The sequence below is a fragment of the Scyliorhinus torazame genome, chromosome 5, assembly GCF_047496885.1.
Source record: "Scyliorhinus torazame isolate Kashiwa2021f chromosome 5, sScyTor2.1, whole genome shotgun sequence".
Classification (NCBI taxonomy): Eukaryota; Metazoa; Chordata; class Chondrichthyes; order Carcharhiniformes; family Scyliorhinidae; genus Scyliorhinus; species Scyliorhinus torazame.
The window spans coordinates 319,896,485-319,915,360 of NC_092711.1; the positions used below are offsets into that span (position 1 = coordinate 319,896,485).

The following is an 18,876-nucleotide window of genomic DNA, read 5'->3' on the forward strand; positions in this document are numbered from 1 at the left end:
GCCCCCACGCAGCGAACTCAGCGGCAATCTTTAAGCACAGGCTGGCGTGCTTTAAAGGGTATCTCGAGACGGTCGAAAACGCACCCACAGGAGAGCAGAAAATGCAAGTCCTGTACTCAAGGGTGAGCCCGGAGATTTACACCCTCATCGAGGAAGCGGAAGACTTCGATGCTGCAATTGAGCTGCTAAAAGGACACTATATTCGCCCGGTAAACCAGGTCTACGCCCGGCACCTGCTTGCAACAAGGCGCCAAACGCCTGGGGAATCGCTGGAGGAATTCTACCGTGCACTTCTGGTGCTGGGAAGAAGCTGCGGCTGCCCGCAAGTTTCGGCGAGCGAACACACTGAACTCTTAGTCCAGGACGCTTTCGTGGCAGGTATGCTTTCGTCACAAATCCGCCAGCGCCTGTTGAGAAGGACACCCTGGGTCTCAGGGAGGCACGGGCCCTTGCAGGCTCCCTGGACGTGGCCTCCAGGAACGCCCGCGCCTACGTTCCCGACCGCGCGGCAGCCCCCTGGGCAGCGTGGAACCCCTCCGCAGCCGACCCCGAGACTTTCGTCATTTCCCCACAAGCCTGTGCTGCAAGGCAGCCTGGCAACCCCGAGGGGCCCCGCTGCTACTTTTGCGGGCAGGCCAAGCACCCCCGCCAGCGCTGCCCGGCCCGCGCATCCACCTGCAAGGGATGCGGCAAAAAGGGCCATTTCGTGAGGGTATGCCAGGTCCGAGCGGTGGCTGCGGTCTCCAGCGGCGAATGCGGACCGCAACCACAATCTTCTCCATGGGCCCCGTGAGGCCAGTGGTCGCCGCCACCTCCATATCCCAGGGCCACATGCGGACCCTGAGCGCCGCCACCTTGTTCAGCGGACGCCACGTTGGCGGGATGGGCGCCGCCATTTTGTGCACCCTCGGCCATGTGCGACCAATGGGAGACGCTATCTTGAATGAGCCCCCAGGACCCCAGCTCGGCCGACCACACACTGCCCGAACAGAACTCTCAACGACGATAGGGACATTTAAGGGGCATCTTGACAAATATATGAATAGGATGGGAATAGAGGGATACGGACCCAGGAAGTGTAGAAGATTGTAGTTTAGTCGGGCAGTATGGTCGGCACGGGCTTGGAGGGCCGAAGGGCCTGTTCCTGTGCTGTACATTTCTTTGTTCTTTGTACTGCGATTGGCCTCGGTGACTCTGGACCAGTCTCGGCCTCGAACACTCTCAACCGCTACGTTTTCGTTTTCATCCACGGGCACGAGACATCTTGGCTAATCGACTCTGGGAGCACGGAGAGCTTCATACACCCCAACACGGTAGGGCGCTGTTCCCTCCTCATCCACCCTGTTAAACAAAAAATCTCACTGGCCTCCGGTTCCCACTCAGTGGAGATAAAGGGGTTTTGTGTAGCAAACCTCACAGTTCAGGAAAGGGAGTTCAAAAATTTCCGTCTCTCCGTCCTTCCCCACCTCTGCGCGGCTACACTCCTGGGTATAGACTTCCAGTGTAACCTTCAAAGTCTGACCTTCCAATTCGGCGGCCCTATAACCCCCCTCACTGTCTGCGGCCTTGTGACCCTCGTCGATCCGCCTTCCCTGTTCGCGAACCTCACCCGGATTGCAAACCCGTCGCCACCAGGAGCAGACACTACAGTGCCCAGGACCGGATCTTTATTAGGTCAGAGGTCCAAAGGCTACTGAGGGAAGGAGTCATTGAAGCTAGCAACAGTCCCTGGAGAGCTCAAGTAGTGGTGGTAAAGACTGGGGAGAAGCATAGGATGGTCATCGACTACAGTCAGACCATCAACAGGTTTACGCAGCTGGACGCGTACCCCCTCCCCCGCATATCCGACCTGGTAAATAGGATCGCGCATTAAAAGGTCTTCTCCACGGTGGATCTCAAGTCCGCCTACCACCAGCTCCCCATCCGCACTAGTGACCGCAAATACACTGCCTTTGAGGCAGACAGGCGGCTCTGTCACTTCTTAAGGGTTCCCTTTGGTGTCACCAACGGGGTCTCGGTCTTCCAGCGCGAGATGGACCGAATGGTTGACCGGTACGGTTTACGGGCAACATTCCCGTATCTCGATAATGTCACCATCTGCGGCCACGACCAGCAGGACCACGACACCAACCTCCGAAAATTTCTCCAGACCGCTAAAATCCTTAACCTAACATACAACAAGGATAAATGCGTGTTTAGCACCGACCGTCTAGCCATTCTCGGCTACGTAGTGCGAAATGGAGTTCTAGGCCCCGACCCTGAACGCATGCGCCCCCTTATGGAATTCCCCCTCCCTCATTACTCCAAGGCCCTGAAACGCTGCCTAGGGTTTTTCAGTTACTACGCCCAGTGGGTCCCCAACTACGCGGACAAGGCCCGTCCCCTGGTCCAATCCACAGCTTTCCCCTGTCGATAGAGGCCTGCCAGGCCATCAGCCGCATCAAAGTGGACATTGCAAAGGCCACGATGCACGCCATCGACGAGTCCCTTCCCTTCCAGGTCGAGAGCGATGCGTCTGACGTAGCTCTGGCGGCCACCCTCAACCAAGCGGGCAGACCCGTGGCCTTCTTCTTCCGTACCCTCTATACTTCCGAAATCTGCCACTCCTCAGTCGAAAAGGAGGCCCAGGCCATAGTAGAAGCTGTGCGGCACTGGAGGCATTACCTGGCCGGCAGGAGATTCACTCTCCTCACTGACCAACGATTGGTTGCTTTCATGTTCGATAATGCACAGCGGGGCAAGATAAAAAACAACAAGATCTTGCGGTGGAGGATCGAACTCTCCACCTACAACTACGAGATCTTGTATCGTCCCGGGAAATTAAACGAGCTTCCTGACGCCCTATCCCGTGCAAGTGGGCCGCCTCCGAGCCCTCCACGAGGACATCTGCCAGCCGGGGGTCACTTGCTTTTTCCATTTTGTCAAGACCCACAACCTGCCCTACTCCATCGAGGAGGTCAGGACAGCCACGAGGAACTGCCAAATCTGCGCGGAGCGCAAACCGCACTTCTACCGGCCAGAGAGAGCGCACCTGATAAAGGCTTCCTGTCCCTTTGAACGCCTCAGCATGGACTTCAAATGCCCCCTCCCCTCCACCAACCGCAACACGTACTTCTTGAACGTGATTGACGAGTTCCTATTCGCAATCCCCTGCCCCGACATGACCACAACCACCGTCATCAAGGCCCTCCAGGGTATCTTTACACTGTTCGGTTTCCCCGCATACATTCACAGGGGGTCCTCCTTTATGAGCGACGAACTGCGTCAATTCCTGCTCAGCAAGAGCATCGCCTCGAGCAGGACGACCAGTTACAACCCCCGGGGAAACGGGCAGGTAGAGAGGGAGAACGGAACGGTCTGGAAGACCGTTCTACTGGCCCTACTGTCCAGGAATCTCTCAGTCTTCCGCTGGCAAGAAGAAGGCTGAGGAGTAACTACTTCTCCCAAAGGGTGAATCTGTGGAATGCGTTACCCCAGAGTGCGGTGAATGCAATGAGTAATTTTAAGGAGGAATTAGACAGATTTTTAATTGGTAATGGGTTGAAGGGTTATAGAGAACGGGCAGGATGGTGAAGTTAAGGCCAGGATGAGATCAGCCATGATCGAATGGTGGAGCAGACTCAATGGGCCGAACGGCCTAATTCTACTTCTATATCTTATGAACTTATGATGAATGAGAAGACTGACTCTTAGCATCAGAAAACAGAGAAAGGAGAGAAGGACTGTAGACATTTGAAGTTAACGTATGTAAAAGGTTCAAGAGGCCAGCTTGAAAAATGATGTGGGAGTTGTAAATGTTGAGAGATTGCCGAGCTCTGAGGCGTAGAGGGATCAGGGTGTCTTGGTGCATGAATCACAAAAAAGCTGGTATAGCAAGTAGTTAGGAAAGCTAATAGAATTTTAATGTTTATTGTGAGGGGAATTGAATATAAAAGTAGGTAGATCATGCTTCAGTTATACAGGACGTCGGTGAGACCACATCTGCAGAACTGTGTACAGTATTGATCTCCTTATTGAAGGACGGATGTAAATGCATTGGAAACCATTCAGAAAAGCTTTACTGGACTAATACCTGGGATGGGCCAGTTGTCTTGTAAGGAGAGGGTGGATAGGCGAGGCGTGTATCCGCTGGAGTTTTGAAGACTAAGAGGCGACTTGATTGAAATACGCAAGGTCCAGAGGGGCCTTGAAGAGGTGGATGTGAAGAGGATGTGTCCTCTTGAGGAAGAATCTTGAAAATGAAATGAAATGAAAATCGCTTATTGTCACAAGTAGGCTTCAGTGAAGTTACTGTGAAAAGCCCCTCGTCGCCACATTCCGGCGCCTGTTCGGGGAGGCTGGTACAGGAACTAAGAGCCACTGTTTAAAAGTGAGGGTTCAATAAAGGGGAAAATTCGCAGTCTAAAGCTATTGAGCCTAATGTTGAGTATAGAAGGCTGGTAACATCTCCAATCGAAGATGAGGTGTTAATCCTCCAGTTTGCACTGGGCTTCGCTGGAATCTTCCAGCGGGCCAAGGATGGGCATGAGAGCAAGGTGCCGAGTTGAAATGGCGAGTGACTGGAAGGTTGGGGGCCATGCTTGCGGACATGGTGAAGGTGTTTCTCAAAGTGGCCATACAGACAGCGTTTAGTCTCCTCAATGTCGAGGGTTTGCATTGACCGCAACGAATACAGTAAACTAAATTGAAGGACGTGCAGCTGCTGAACATGAAAGGAGTGTTTGGGGCCTTGGATGGTGAGGAAAGGGGACATCAAGGAAACCATCATTGATTGCCATCTGGTTCACTGGACTCGAAGAGGTTTACAGCATGGAAACAGGCCCTTCGGCCCAACTTGCTCATGATGACCAGTTTTTACCACTAAGCTCGATCCAATTGCCTGCATTTGCTTTTAGGGAAGGAAATCTGCCATCCTTACCTGGGTCTGGCCTACATGTGACTCCACAGGAATGTGACTGACTCTTAACTACCCTCTGAAAAGACTCAGCAATCATGTAGTTTAAGGGCAATTCAGGACGGACAACAAACGCTGGCCTTGCCAGCAATCCCCATCTTCCATGAAAGAATACATTTTTTTAAACTCCAGGGCTTGGATTTTGCGTGTGCCGGGCTCGCTCAGCGGGCAGGGTCGGAAGTGGTGCATTTTCCGTTTCTGTCCGAGAATATGCCTGGACATTGGCGCAGGGAAGGCAGCAGGGGGCAAGAGCGCCATGGGCACAGGCCCCGAGGGATCCTGGTGCAAGCTATAAAGGTGGCTGAGTCAGATCGGAGGAGGCACAGGGAGCTCCCAGAAACCACGGCAGCAGAACCCAGTGGACACACAAGACAGGAGGGCAATGTAGGTGGACACAGCGCCAAAGTTTTCGGATGACTGCCTGCGTGCTCGCGTGGAGGCAGGGGGTGCCAGGGGGGAGACATTTATGCCACAGGATGGCCAGAGGAGATCAACGCAACAAACAAAGAAGGCCAGGGCAGGGTTTGCCACTGAGGTCAGTGGGCATGGCACAGTGCACCACCCATGGATACGCCGGACGAGATTTGGTGATCTGCTCCAGGCAAGGGTGAGTATAGAGTTGGCTTGGTCCCGTGTGCAGATGTCTGGAAGGGTGACCAGCCTTAGCGGCCCTCGGGTGTAGGTAACAGAGGAACAGAAAACACATGTGCTAAGATCAGAGGCCCTGGATTCATCTAACGGTCAGGTGAGCAAAGAGGCTGGGAAAATCAAGGCGCCTCGCAGTGGTGAAGGGTCGGGATGGGGGTGGAGAAGCACAATATGGTGTTACAGGTGGGCTGTTGAGCAATGAATAGATCATTGCATTTATAGGAGAAGAGAAGCCACGGTAACACGGAGCTCTCAGCAACCGGTGGTGGGGTGACCAACCTTGTAATCCTCACCAGATATGAGATGGACGCCCTGGAGCACGATTGCAAGCTTGAAGGAAGATCCTCAGGTTGTGGAGATACAGGTGTGTGATAAATGTAGGACACTGCCATGTATTATATTTTATAAAGTTTGCTCTAACATGAAAGATATCTATTGGTCGGAGTCATCACTCCCGGGGTGAAGTATCCTTTCCTCATGGTTTTACAAATTGAAATGTTTTGGGGGGGTTTCTCGTTGGGGATCCTAATATAAATAGTGGTGTTGGTCGGGTACCCTAACAGGCATCTCGGAGGAAGGTAAGAATCCAGTGGACAGAAGTGGTACAGACGGCGAGCGAGGAGAATATGGGGTCATCACATTCCTGATAAGGACTTTTGAAAAAGCGTCCCCAGTGATTAAGCAACAGCAAAGTCACTATGATGCCGTTGATATTAGTCAAACCCCAGCACGGACATTGACCCTGCGTGATGAGTGATAATACTAATCGATTGCTTTCCTCCCTCAGGTAAGCCATCGTCCAGAGCCAGTCGGGAACCCCCAGGAGCCCCACTGACACCAGAGGAAGCGCTAATGACGGATCCATCCCGTGTCACACCCTCTCTCCGCACCAATCACCGACGCCGATACCGGCAGGTGTGTGGTGCACAATGGTGGCCGCACACCACACACGCACGCGGAGCTGGTGGAGGCAGAGACAGCCCAGAACTCTGCCCAAAATCTTCTTGAGCCATCTTTCAGATGTGATGCTGCCCAAGACTATTGCATGAAATTCAGGCCCAGATCACAGCTCACTGCATAAAACAGTGTTTCCTCATGTTGCTTTTGGCCTTTTTCCAATACCTCAATTCGGTTTCCTCTGGTTACTGAACACTCTGAACCAGAGACAATTTCTCCTGGTTTCGGGCAGAAGCTGCAGGCGCGTCGCTATAGCAACCATTCTCCTCTTAAAATATGTTTTTGCAGGTTTATCAAAACTAAAGTATGAAGACAAGATTGGTCCATGCTTCAGTTGAAGTATCTTCATGTGTTCCAGGGAAACTCATTCGTAATTATGGAAAAAATTCTAACTTAAGTTGTATTTGTCAATGAGGGGCCGATGTTTAATATTTATGATATTGTTCAGGACAGGAGAAAATAGACACTTGTTGAAATTAATATTTTTCTGATGGTTGTTTCGCACTTTAGTTCATTAAAGGATAACATTAAAAAGTTATTATAAAACTCTTACCTATATATTCAGACCAAAATTCAATCTGGAAAAATAAAATAAAGTTAATTGTTGCATGAATATATATTTCAATTTTAGAAATAATTCCGATGTACTCCCGGTGAGGGGGTACTCCCGGTGAGGGGGGACTCCCGGTGAGGGGGGACTCCCGGTGAGGGGGGACTCCCGGTGAGGGGGGACTCCCGGTGAGGGGGGACTTCCCGGTGAGGGGGGACTTCCCGGTGAGGGGGGACTTCCCGGTGAGGGGGGACCTCCCGGTGAGGGGGGACTCCCGGTGAGGGGGGACTCCCGGTGAGGGGGGCTCCCGGTGAGGGGGGGCTCCCGGCGAGGGGGGACTCAAAAGAAGGTCCTAAAAAGGAGAAGAAACATGGGAGGCCTGGCCCTCCCGGGCCTACAGTTCTACCAATGGGCGACCACTACAGAAAGAGTGAGGGGATGGGTTCAGGACCCGGGAGCAGAGTGGGTGAAGATGGAAGAGAGTTCCTGCGCAGGGACATCCCTCCGAGCCCGAGCCACAACCTCTCTCCCTTCCAATCCCCCCCCCCTCCACTTCGCGCCCCCAGCCAAATACTCAAGGAGCCCATTGGTAGTAACCATGCTCTGGATGTGGTACCAAATGAAGCAACACTTTGGCCGAACCAAAATGTCCGTCATGGTCCCTGTCTGCGCCAACCACAAGTTCACTCTCGCAATAATGGCGCCACTGCCAAGAGGTGGAGTCAGGATGGGGGGACTGGCTGTCCCACCTGGCAGAATTTCTCAGGCTGGAGAAAATAACATTTGACATCCGTGGGTGGGAAGAGGGCTCCCACGGGAGATGGAAACCGTTCACCAACTTGTTCCAAGTCCTGTTCATAGCCAGCAACCAGTGGATTAAGGGGTGTGTGTGTGTGGGGTGGGGGGGGGGGGGAGGAGGGGGGAGGAGGGGGGGGGTGGGGGGGAGTAGGGGGGGGTGGGGGGGGGGGGGGGGGGTGGGGGGGGGGGGGGAGGGGGGGGGTGGGGGGGGGGGGGGAGGGGGGAGGAGGGGGGGGGGGGAGGGGGGGGTGGGGGGGGGGGGAGGGGGGGGTGGGGGGGGGGGGGAGGGGGGAGGAGGGGGGGGGGGAGACATGGGTGAGCCTTTGGATAAAGAAGAAATGGAAAGGGGGTAGCGAAGGGGGGCAAGTGGGGGAACAGAGATGTTGGATAGACAGGGGGGGGGGGCACACCACCTATTTGTAGAAAGTAGGCCCACTTGGAAACATAGAGGGACTTAGAGAGGATTGAGGATTTTGAAGGAATTCATTACAAAATTCTGTTAGCCTTCATACCAATGCATTCTATCGTAATTAATAAATTATCTCCTGACCAATTTTAACAATAATTATTAGCTACTGAATTAACTTTGCATCATTTGTTGCTGTTCATCTATGTTACATAGATACATAGAAGATAGGTGCAGGAGGAGGCCTTTTGGCCCTTCGAGCCTGCTCCGCCATTCATCACCATCATGGCTGATCATCCAACTCAATAGCCTAATCCTGCTTTCTCCCCATAGCCTTTGATCCCATTCTCCCCGAGTGCTATATCCAGCCGCCTCTTGAATATATTCAATGTTTAGCATCAACTACTTCCTGTGGTAATGAATTCCACAGGCTCACCGCTCTTTTGTGTGAAGAAATGTCTCCTTATCTCTGTCCGAAATGGTTTACCCTGAATCCTCCGACTGTGACACCTGGGGCGAGAGTCTCCAACCCCCCCCACCGGGTTGGAGAATTTCCGGGGGCTGGTGTGAATCCCGCCCCCGCCGGTTGCCGAATTCTCCGGCACCGGATATTCGGCGGGGGCGGGAATCGTGCCGGTTGGCGGCCCCCCCCCCCGCGATTCTCCGGCCCGAATGGGCCGATGTCCCGCTGCTAGAATGCCTGTCCCGCCGGCGTAGATTAAACAACCTACCTTACCGGTGGGACAAGGCGGCGCGGGCGGGCTCCGGGGTCCTGGGGGGGGCGCGGGGCGATCTGGCCCCGGGGGTGCCCCCACGGTGGCCTGGCCCGCGATCAGGGCCAACCGATCCGCGGGCGGGCCTGTGCCGTGGGGGCACTCTTTTCCTTCCGCCTTCGCCACGGTTTCCACCATGGTGGAGGCGGAAGAGACTCCCTCCACAGCGTATGCGCGGGGATGCCGTGAGCGGCCGCTAACGCTCCCGCGCATGCGCCGCACGGAGATGTCATTTCCGCGCCAGCTGGCGGGGCACCAAAGGCCTTTTCCGCCAGCTGGCGGGGCGGAAATTAGTCCGGCGCGGGCCTAGCCCCTTAAGGTTGGGGCTTGGCCCCCCAAGATGCGGAGGATTCCGCACCTTTGGGGCGGCGCGATGCCCGACTGATTTGGGCCGTTTTGGGCGCCGGTCGGCGGACATCGCGCCGATACCGGAGAATTTCGCCCCTGGTTCTGGACACACCCATCATTGGGAACATCTTCCCTGCATCTACCCTGTCCAGTCCTGTTAGAATTTTATAGTCTCTATGAGATCCCCCTCATTGTTCTGAACTCCAGCGAGAACAATCCCAACCTAGTCAATCTCTCCTCATATGACAGTCCCGCCATCCCTGCAATCAGTCTGGTGAACCCAGTCTGGTTACTGTCAATTTTGTAAAACTTACTGTGCGATCCTTGTTTTCAAATATTTCTCGTGCTTCTTCAAAGGAACATCTTTCCTCAACGCATTCCCTTTCCATGTTATCTGCTTTGAGCTCTTCTGCAAAACTATTGGCTCGTTTCTGCCTCTTTAAGATGTTGTTTGCTTCAGCGTTGTGGAGAAAAACTGAAATGAATTGAAAACAAAAGTTGAACCGAGTGTTGGGACTTCTGTGAGTGTGTGTCAAGTTCTCAAACTCCTGCTCGCCTCTCTACAGACTGATGGAATTGAGACGAAACCGAACAACGTGAAGTGAAACACTTCAGAAGTGCAGTGAGGAGATACAACATAATATAAATGGTGCAAGATTAAAGGCATTGCAGGAAGAGAGACCTGGGAGCTGAGCATGCACACATCATTGTACGAGGCAGGACAATTAGAGAAAGCTGTTAAAAAGGTTATTGTGATCTTTGGCTTTATCAAAAGTCCAATTTTACATTTGTGTAACTGGGTGGGTTTTGAATGAATTAAAATCTTGTCCAAAACAAGGTTCTGCAACTTTCCACGAAGAGACACAAATCTGGCTTCAATTAAACAGGCAATCTGGTGTCAATGAAACAGATTTAATATCTGGTTGCAAATTGGAATAATGCTTTACCTGGTAAGCACGATGGCCTCGTGTTTGCTGATCTACTGTATCAGGTATCAAGCTTAAGTAGACAATGGTTTGTAATGTAGGATGGAAGGTTCCAGCGACATGTTCCTTGCCCAGTGAAGCAGTAGAGGCTCCTTCATTAAATGTTTTTAAGATAAAGATAGATAGTTTTTTGAAGAATAAAGGGATTAAGGGTTAAGGTGTTCGGGCGGGAAAGTGGAGCTGAGTCCACAAAAGATCAGCCATGATCTCATTGAATGGTGGAGCAGGCTCGAGGGGCCAGATGGCCGACTCCTGCTCCTAGTTCTTATGTTCTAAGAAGCTTGACATCATCCAAATCAAAGCAGCCCTATCCACCTTTAACATCTATACCCTCCATCACCAAAACATAGTAGCCGCAGTGACTGGCATCTACAAAATACACTGCAGTAATTCACCAAGACTCCCATGAAAGTTTAGTAGCCTCAGTAGCCCTACAGACTGAGCTTGTTGGGTCCTAAAGGACAGAGCTGCTAGACTGGGACTGCGGCAGGTGGTGAGGGAACCAACAAGAGGGAAAAACATACTTGACCTCATCCTCCCCAACCTGCCTGCTGCAGATGTATCTGTCCCTGACAGTATCAGGAGGGATCACTGGACAGTCCTTGTGGAGACAAAGTCCCGTCTTTTCATTGAGGATATCCTCCATCGTGTTGTGTGACACTGCCACCGTGCTAAATGGGATGGACTTCGAACAGATCTAGCAACTCAAGACTGGGCATCCATGGGGCTGAGGGCCATCAGCAGCAGCAGAATTGTATCAACCACAATCTGTAACCTCCTGGCCCGGCATATCCCCCACTCTACCATTACCCCCCAGCCAGGGGGTCAACCCTGGTTCAATGAAGAGTGCAGGAGAGCGTGCCAGGAGCAACACCAGGCATACCGAAAAATGAGGTGTCAACCTGGTGAAGCTACAACACAGGACTGTCCATGCAAACCAGCAAAACAGCAGGTAGTACAGCTAAATTGTCCCACAACCAATTGATTAGATCTAGATTCTGTAGCCCTGCAACATCCAGTCGTGAATGGTGGTGAACAATTAAACAGAACACTGGGGGAGGAGGCTCCACAAACATCCCTACCCTCAGCGCATCAGTGCAAAAGACAAGGCTGAAGAATTTGCAACCATCCTCGGCCAGAAGTGCCGAGTAGATGATTCATCTCAACCTCCTGTTGAGACCCACAGCATCACAGATGCCAGTCTTCAGCCAAATCGATTCACTCCACGAGATATCAAGAAACAGTTGAAGGCACTGGTACTGCAAAGACTAGGTATTCAGACGGAATTCCAGCAATAGTACTGAAGACTTGTGCTTCAGAACTTGCTGTCCCTCACCAAGTTGATCCAGTACAACTACATCACTGGCATCTACCCGGCCATGTGGAAAATTGCCCAGGTCCTGTACATAAAGAATTGGACAAATCCCACCCACCCAATTACACCCCACCAATCTACTCTTGATCATCAACAAAGCAATGCTGGTTTAGCACAGAGCTAAATCACTGGCTTTGAAAGCAAACCAAGGCAGGCCAGCAGCACAGTTCAATTCCCGTACCAGCCTCCCCGAACAGGCGTCGGAATGTGGCGACTAGGGGCTTTTCACAGTAACTTCATTTGAAGCCTACTGGTGACAAGAAGCGATTTTCATTTCATTTTTCATTTCAATGGAAGGTGTTGATATTATTGCTATCATGGAGTCATGACTGAGGAAGGGGTTGAGTGGCGGCTCAATAATTCTGGGTATAGAATCTTCAGGCGAGATGAAAGAGGAGGTGTTGTCGCAGTATTGATCAAGGAATCAATTGCAGCAGCGAGGAGCAGTGATATCTTCGCAGGCTCATCAATTGAGGCCATATGAGTAGAACTTCAAAATACAAAGAGGACAGTCACATTTCTGAGATGTACTATCAGCCCCTAAGCAGTCAGGAAGGAATAGAAGAGCAGAAATGTAGGCAAATCTCAAAGAAATGTAAAAATAATAGGGTAATAATAGTAGAGAATTTCAACTTTGCCAATGTTATTTGGGATAGGCAAAGTGGGAAAGGCGTAGCGGGGGACAGAATTCTTCAAAAGCATCCAGGAGAGGTTATTGAGCCAACATGTAGAAAGCCCGACAGGAGAGGAGATGGTACTGGACCTAATTTTGGGGAATTAAACCAGTTACGGGCAGTAAAAGTGTCAGTGGGGGAGCATTTTGGTGATAGCAGAGCTAAGAATTTTAGTTATGGAAAAGGACAAAGATAATAATCTTTATTGTCACAAGTAGGCTTACATTAACACTGCAATTAAGTTACTGTGAAAAAACGCTTTTGGCCGGGAATAAAGGTTCTGAATTGGGGGAAGGCCAATTTTTATAAGAAAAGACAGGGGGTGTCATTCTCCGACCCCCCGCCGGGTTGGAGAATCGCCGGGGGCTGCCGTGAATCCCACCCCCGCCGGTTGTCGAAGTCTCCGGTACTGGAAATTGGGCGGGGGCGGGAATCGGGCCGCGCGGGTTAGCGGGCCCCCCCCCGCTCGATTCTCCGGCCCGGATGAGCCGAAGTCCCGCCGATAAATTGCCTGTCCCGCCGGCGTAAATTAAAGTACCTATTTACCGGCGGGACAAGGCGGCGCGGGCGGGCTCCGGGGTCCTGGGGGGGGGGGGCGCGGGGCGATCTGGCCCTGGGGGTGCCCCCACGGTGGCCTGGCCCGCGATCAGGGCCCACCGATCCGCGGGCGGGCCTGTGCCGTGGGGGCACTCTTTCCCTTCCGCCTCCGCCACGGTCTCCACCATGGCGGAGGCGGAAGAGACTCCCTCCACTGCGCATGCGTGGGAAACTGTCAGCCGCCGCTGACACTCCCGCGCATGCGCCGCCCCGACATGTCATTTCCGCACCAGCTGGCGGGGCAACAAAGGCCGTTTCCGCCAGCTGGCGGGGCGGAAATTCCTCCGGCGTCGACCTAGCCCCTCAATGTTGGGGCTCGGCCCCCAAAGATGCGGAGCATTCCGCACCTTTGGGGCGGCGCGATGCCCGTCTGATTGGCACCGTTTTGGACGCCAGTCGGCGGACATTGCGCCGTTTCGGGAGAATTTCGCCCAGGGTCTGGCCAAAGTGCACCGGGAGCAACTACTTGTAGGAAAATCCACATCTGATGTTATGATCAAGATGATGGTATAACTGGACGGGAAGATCCCAGAATGGAACCATGGCTGAAAAGACCTCAACATTTATTTTATGAAACATGGAGGAACAATGTCACACGGCCACTAATTATTCTTATTATTTTTTAATTTTTAATTTTTTTAATTTAAAAAAAATCTATAAACTAGTTTAATTAGTCTGTGTTAACGCCAGTTTAGACAATCCAATGATACTCTAAAGAAACTGTTTTTCAGCTGAGTCGCAATATCCCGAAGTACAACAACAACAGGATGTATCGAACAGCTCAATTATTTTATGCCTTTTTTGACACCTCACTCGACCACTAATTATTTTTAACAACCAAAAAATATATATTTATTAAACCTGGAAAAATCAGATTATAATATAATGCTCATTTACTCCCCCCTTATCTTAACCAATAGATAAAGATTCACAACGATTACAAAGTGCAACTTAAGCTACAATGGTCTGATTAACACAAAAAGTCCCTTTTAACCGCACAGGGTGACTGTGGTCAAATACAAGCACCCTGCTCTGAACCCAAGTTAGTGTGTGTGGATTTCTCTTCACAATCCACACAGATGATTGTCACATAAGAATTGCCAAACTCCACTCCCAAAAGCACGCTTTAAATTCTCCTTTCAAATGCTTCCTCTTGGCAGTTTCTATCCCAAAATCTAGTCCAGGTTTTGAAAATGACTCTTTCAAACAAAGTTCATGCTCCACTTTTAACAGCAAATCCAGTCCAGAATTTACACCGCCCCCTTAAAGATTTATTTTGGTTAACAAAGTCCAAGATCCAGCCAACAAGTTCCACCATTCTTCAAATAACGGCCGCGGTCTACTGGCCACGCTGCACTCGAAAAGCAGAAATCTGTGGTGTAACTTGGCCAGTAAATGACCTTGCTCCTGCATCACGTGAGATCTAACACCTCGCGAGATGTCGCGATGTTCAGCCTGCCCATTGTGGGCAGGATCACTTTTTGGCAAAACTGTATATTAGAGCGAGACAGTTGGTCTCACTTTAATATGCAGTTCGCTGAGGTAACCAAGGCATTGGGAGTTGGGACTTGGGGCTTGGGGAGGGGGTTCGGGTGTTGTGTTGGGTGCTCGAGATATCGGGGCACCATTTAAAACTGGCGTCCCGCTCTCTCCCTGTACTGAGGTGTTTCGGCAAGTGGCGTGCCTCAGTGTGGGAAATGGGACTAAGTGCGGCCGCGCATTCCCCACTGAGGCTCCACATCTAACCGGAGTCCCATCCGATAGCATTGTGTTTCCCAGCATTGTGAGTGCTGGGAAGCACGCACCGAAACGCTCTCGCTCTGGGCCGTAGTTTCCATTTGGTTACATCGTGGCCAATGTCTCTGAAGCTGTAATAATTTCTCACAAACCTTAACCGTGCTGCAGGTATCTTTCTGGCCCCTCCTGCCCCAATCCCGCTGTGATTGCCCCTGTTATGGCTCCCCACAATATTAACAGATGGCTTGAAGGTGTCACAGATGTAAAGTCCCTCACCTCCCCCCACCCCCCCTGAACATTTCACCCCCCCAAATAACTACAACCCCCTCGAAGTCACCCTCCATGCTGCTAAATGGAAAGGGTTACTCACGTTCTCACTTCCCCTCAGTACCCACTGCGTCAGGAGTATGAAACAACACCCATGTGGCTTCCCGCTGGGGAGGCGAGTAACTCCCGGGGGGGCCGCTGCATTCGACTTCAATCTCGCTAATGAGATTGAAATGAATGCAAATTAGGGTTAATGATAATCTCGCCAGCTTTGGGCGATATCCGGAACTCGCTATCGGGAGCGGGCCGGGTGAATCGCAAAAATGATTGCCGCGAATCTCGATTTTGCCCTTACCCTCTATTCACCCGATATGCCCAGACCTGTGTCTGCCGCAAAGTGGTGGGTGAATCACACCCAATTAGAATGATCATGAAGCCGTTAAATTATTGTTGAACTCCTTACTAGTTTGCTGGTATCCTTTGGGAAAGGGAACTTGCAATCCTGATCTGGTCTTGGCCTATATGTGTCTCCTGTTTGACAAATGGCTCACTCTAAGCGTCCCTCTTCAAGTGATCTACTTTGTTACCACAAGCAGCGACCAGTAACAGGCCACAAATGTCAGTTTTCCCAATGTCACCCACACCCACACCCCACGAGTGAGCCATTTCCCAAGAAATCCGACAGTGAGTTCCAAACCCTTCATTAACCCACTAGGTGTGGGGGCTCTCCTTCGTCACTATGTTGTGGTCTAGATCCCCGACAAAGGCAGAACAAGAGGGGGGGGGGGAGGGGTGGAGATAAATAGTTTTGGAAAAGGTTGGTGAGAAATGAAAATAGCACCCTTGGTCATCAGGTTAAACAAAAACATCTTTCCAAAAAAATCCCAAAGCCTGTGGTTTTTTTTTCCCGTTTGAGTTTTGCTCCCTCCGAAGAAGCGAACGTGAAATTTACGTACCTTCGCAGTCACTGAACTTGACGAGTCCAAGAAGACTGACAATTAATAGCAAGTAGATTTCTGCCATGATCATCTGTTTGAAAATAGAAATTTAATGCATGAGGTAAATGTAAGGTAGCAGACAAACAGTTCAATGATTAGCCACAGAGTCCATGCACTTTGCGGGTCTCTATTTACCATCCAGCTTACTGAGTGACCTGCTTCAAATCCAAATCTCTTGACGGCTTGTGGCCAAATCCAGAAACACCAGCAATCGGTTAATCAGGATTCTACATGTTAATATTTGCATACTTTGAAACCCATCTATTTTTAGGGGGAGGCAGAGTTTTGAATCGTGTATGAAATAATGAAGACAGGACTCCCTGTTTGTAAAGATAATCGGGTATTTGTTGAATCAATGCAAGTTTTTTTTATTATTCATTCATGGGATGTGGGCTGATCCAGCACTTATTGCCCAATCCTAAATGCCCCTGAGGGAGCTGTTAAGAGTCAACCACATTACATTGGATCTGGAGTCACATGTAGACCAGACCAGACAAAGTCGGGAGATTTCCTTCCCTAACAGACATTAGTGAGCCAGATGGGTTCATGGTCATCATTAGAATTTTGATTCCAGATTTTCATTTATTGAATTCAAATTTCACCGCTTGCAGTGGTGGGATTTGAACCTGGTTCCCCAGAGCATTACTCTGGGTCTCTGGTTTATTGGTCCACTGACAATACCACTACGTCACCGCCTCCCCTGTTTTATCCTAAACTTTATTCACTAAAACACAAACTCCGGTGCATTGGCTTCACATCAATACTCTGCTTCTAAAACCACTTGCTCTTATGTCAACTACAATATTTAGAAATTCATTCCATGTGGTAACTTTCACGGTCCCAGTCGCCGCGGAAATCGTCGCGGGCGGGAAGGAAAAATCGACGGACCATTTAAAGATCCGTTGACCTCGGGTGGGAATTTCTGGTGTTGAATCGGGCGCAAACGGATAATCCCGATCCTTAGGTTTAATAGAGAAAGCAGGCAGCATAATCAAAGGCCCCTCACACCCGGCTTACTCACTCTTCCAACTTCTTCCATCGGGCAGGAGATACAGAAGTCTGAGAACACGCACGAACAGACTCAAAACAGCTTCTTCCCTGCTATTACCAGACTCCTAAATGACCCTCTTATGGACTGACCTCATTAACACTACACCCTGTATGCTTCATCCGATGCCAGTGCTTATGTAGTTACATTGTATATGTTGTGTTGCCCTATTATGTATTTTCTTTTATTTCCTTTTCTTGTCATGTACTTAATGATCTGTTGAGCTGCTCGCAGAAAAATACTTTTCATTGTACCTCGGTACACGTGACAATAAACAAATCCAATCCAAATCCAAGAAGGTTCAAAATGTTATGGGGCTATAGTCTTGGAAAAATGGATAATTTGTTACCCTGGCATAACGGTTAATAATCAGAGAACATATATATATATATATATATATGTACGAACATACAAACATCTGAATTCAGGAGAAGGCCACTCCTGAATAGCATATGTATGAGTATGAATAGCATACTCCGCCATTCAATCTGATCATAACCTTCAGCCAATCCTGATAATGTTTCACCTTGTCTGTCAAGAATCTATCTGCTTCTGCCTTGAATACATTTAAAGTCTGCTTGGATCACCTTTTAGAGGGAGGGCGTTTCAGAGACTCGCCACTCTCAGAGAAACAAATTCTCCTCATTCGCCCTAAATGAGCGACTCCTTATTTTTAAACAGTGACCCATAGTTGTACATTCCCCCACAGACGTTAAGCTGACTGGCCTGCAGTTTTCTGTTGTCCTTCCTCCTCCCTTTTTGAATAAAGCAGGAGGAGCCAGGTCTGCCTGAAGAAACTTAGTCTTCCTCGGAGTTTAATCTAAACAGATGTATTTCAGTCTTGGCCCTGAAAGGTCCTGTTCCCAAAGATTCTGCACAGAGAAAAGCAAGCTGGTTGTTAATTTTATTCATGAGTCGTATTTGGACTATCTTGATCTGTCTAATTGGAATACAGAGGCAGGTTTAGGAAGTAAGTTAAAGTTTTTCTTTTTACTTCAGAATTGTTGTAACTGTTAGCTCTTTCTCTGTTGTTCTTGTGGTTAATTCTGTGATTAAATTAAAGTTTGTTATAGCATAAAAGATACCTATTGGCCAGAGTTATCACTCTAAGATGGAGTAACATTTCCTCACAGATTTGTAAATTGTAAATAGTTGAGTTTGCGTCTGGGATACTAACACTACACTAGAACTAAGTCCCAAGGGGGTGTGTATCTCTGCACTGGTGGAGGATGTGGGTGAGCGCTGTGGTGGGTCCTCAGTGTCGGGGTATGCAAATTCCTTTTCTGCACTGCTCAGGGCTGGAGTTGAGGACCTGGCTGGTGGACTCCCTGGACAGCTTCCCAGATGTGCCTGCAACGGAAAGGATAGTTAATAAGTACACAGCAGAGACCTTTAGAAACATAAGAACATAAGAACTAGGAGCAGGATAGGACATCTGGCCCCTCGAGCCTGCTCCGCCATTCAATGAGATCATGGCTGATCTTTTGTGGACTCAGTTCCACTTTCCCGCCCAACACCATAACCCTTAATCCCTTTATTCTTCAAAAAACTATCTATCTTTATCTTAAAAACATTTAAGGAAGGAGCCTCAACTGCTTCACTGGGAAAGGAATTCCATAGATTCACAACCCTTTGGGTGAAGAAGTTCCTCCTAAACTCAGTCCTATATCTACTTCCCCTTATTTTGAGGCTATGCCCCCTAGTTCTGCTTTCACCCGCCAGTGGAAACAACCTGCCTGCATCTATCCTATCCATTCCCT

At 50.2% G+C, this 18,876-nt stretch overlaps 1 protein-coding gene across 2 annotated transcripts in view; it reads right to left on the reverse strand.

The window, feature by feature from the left end:
• The window catches only part of LOC140421314 (coagulation factor IX-like), a 34,545-nt gene extending 18,281 nt beyond the window's left edge, over positions 1-16,264 (reverse strand). For both annotated transcript variants that reach the window (XM_072505958.1, XM_072505957.1), the window contains exons 1-4: positions 16,204-16,264; positions 16,027-16,099; positions 9,749-9,909; positions 7,113-7,137 (exon numbers count right to left, since the gene is read on the reverse strand). In XM_072505958.1, the coding sequence (XP_072362059.1) occupies positions 7,113-7,137; positions 9,749-9,909; positions 16,027-16,099; positions 16,204-16,206 (262 nt within the window). In that variant the 5' untranslated portion in view covers positions 16,207-16,264. The remainder of the gene's footprint in view (positions 1-7,112; positions 7,138-9,748; positions 9,910-16,026; positions 16,100-16,203) is intronic.
• Between the last annotated feature and the right edge of the window lie 2,612 nt (positions 16,265-18,876).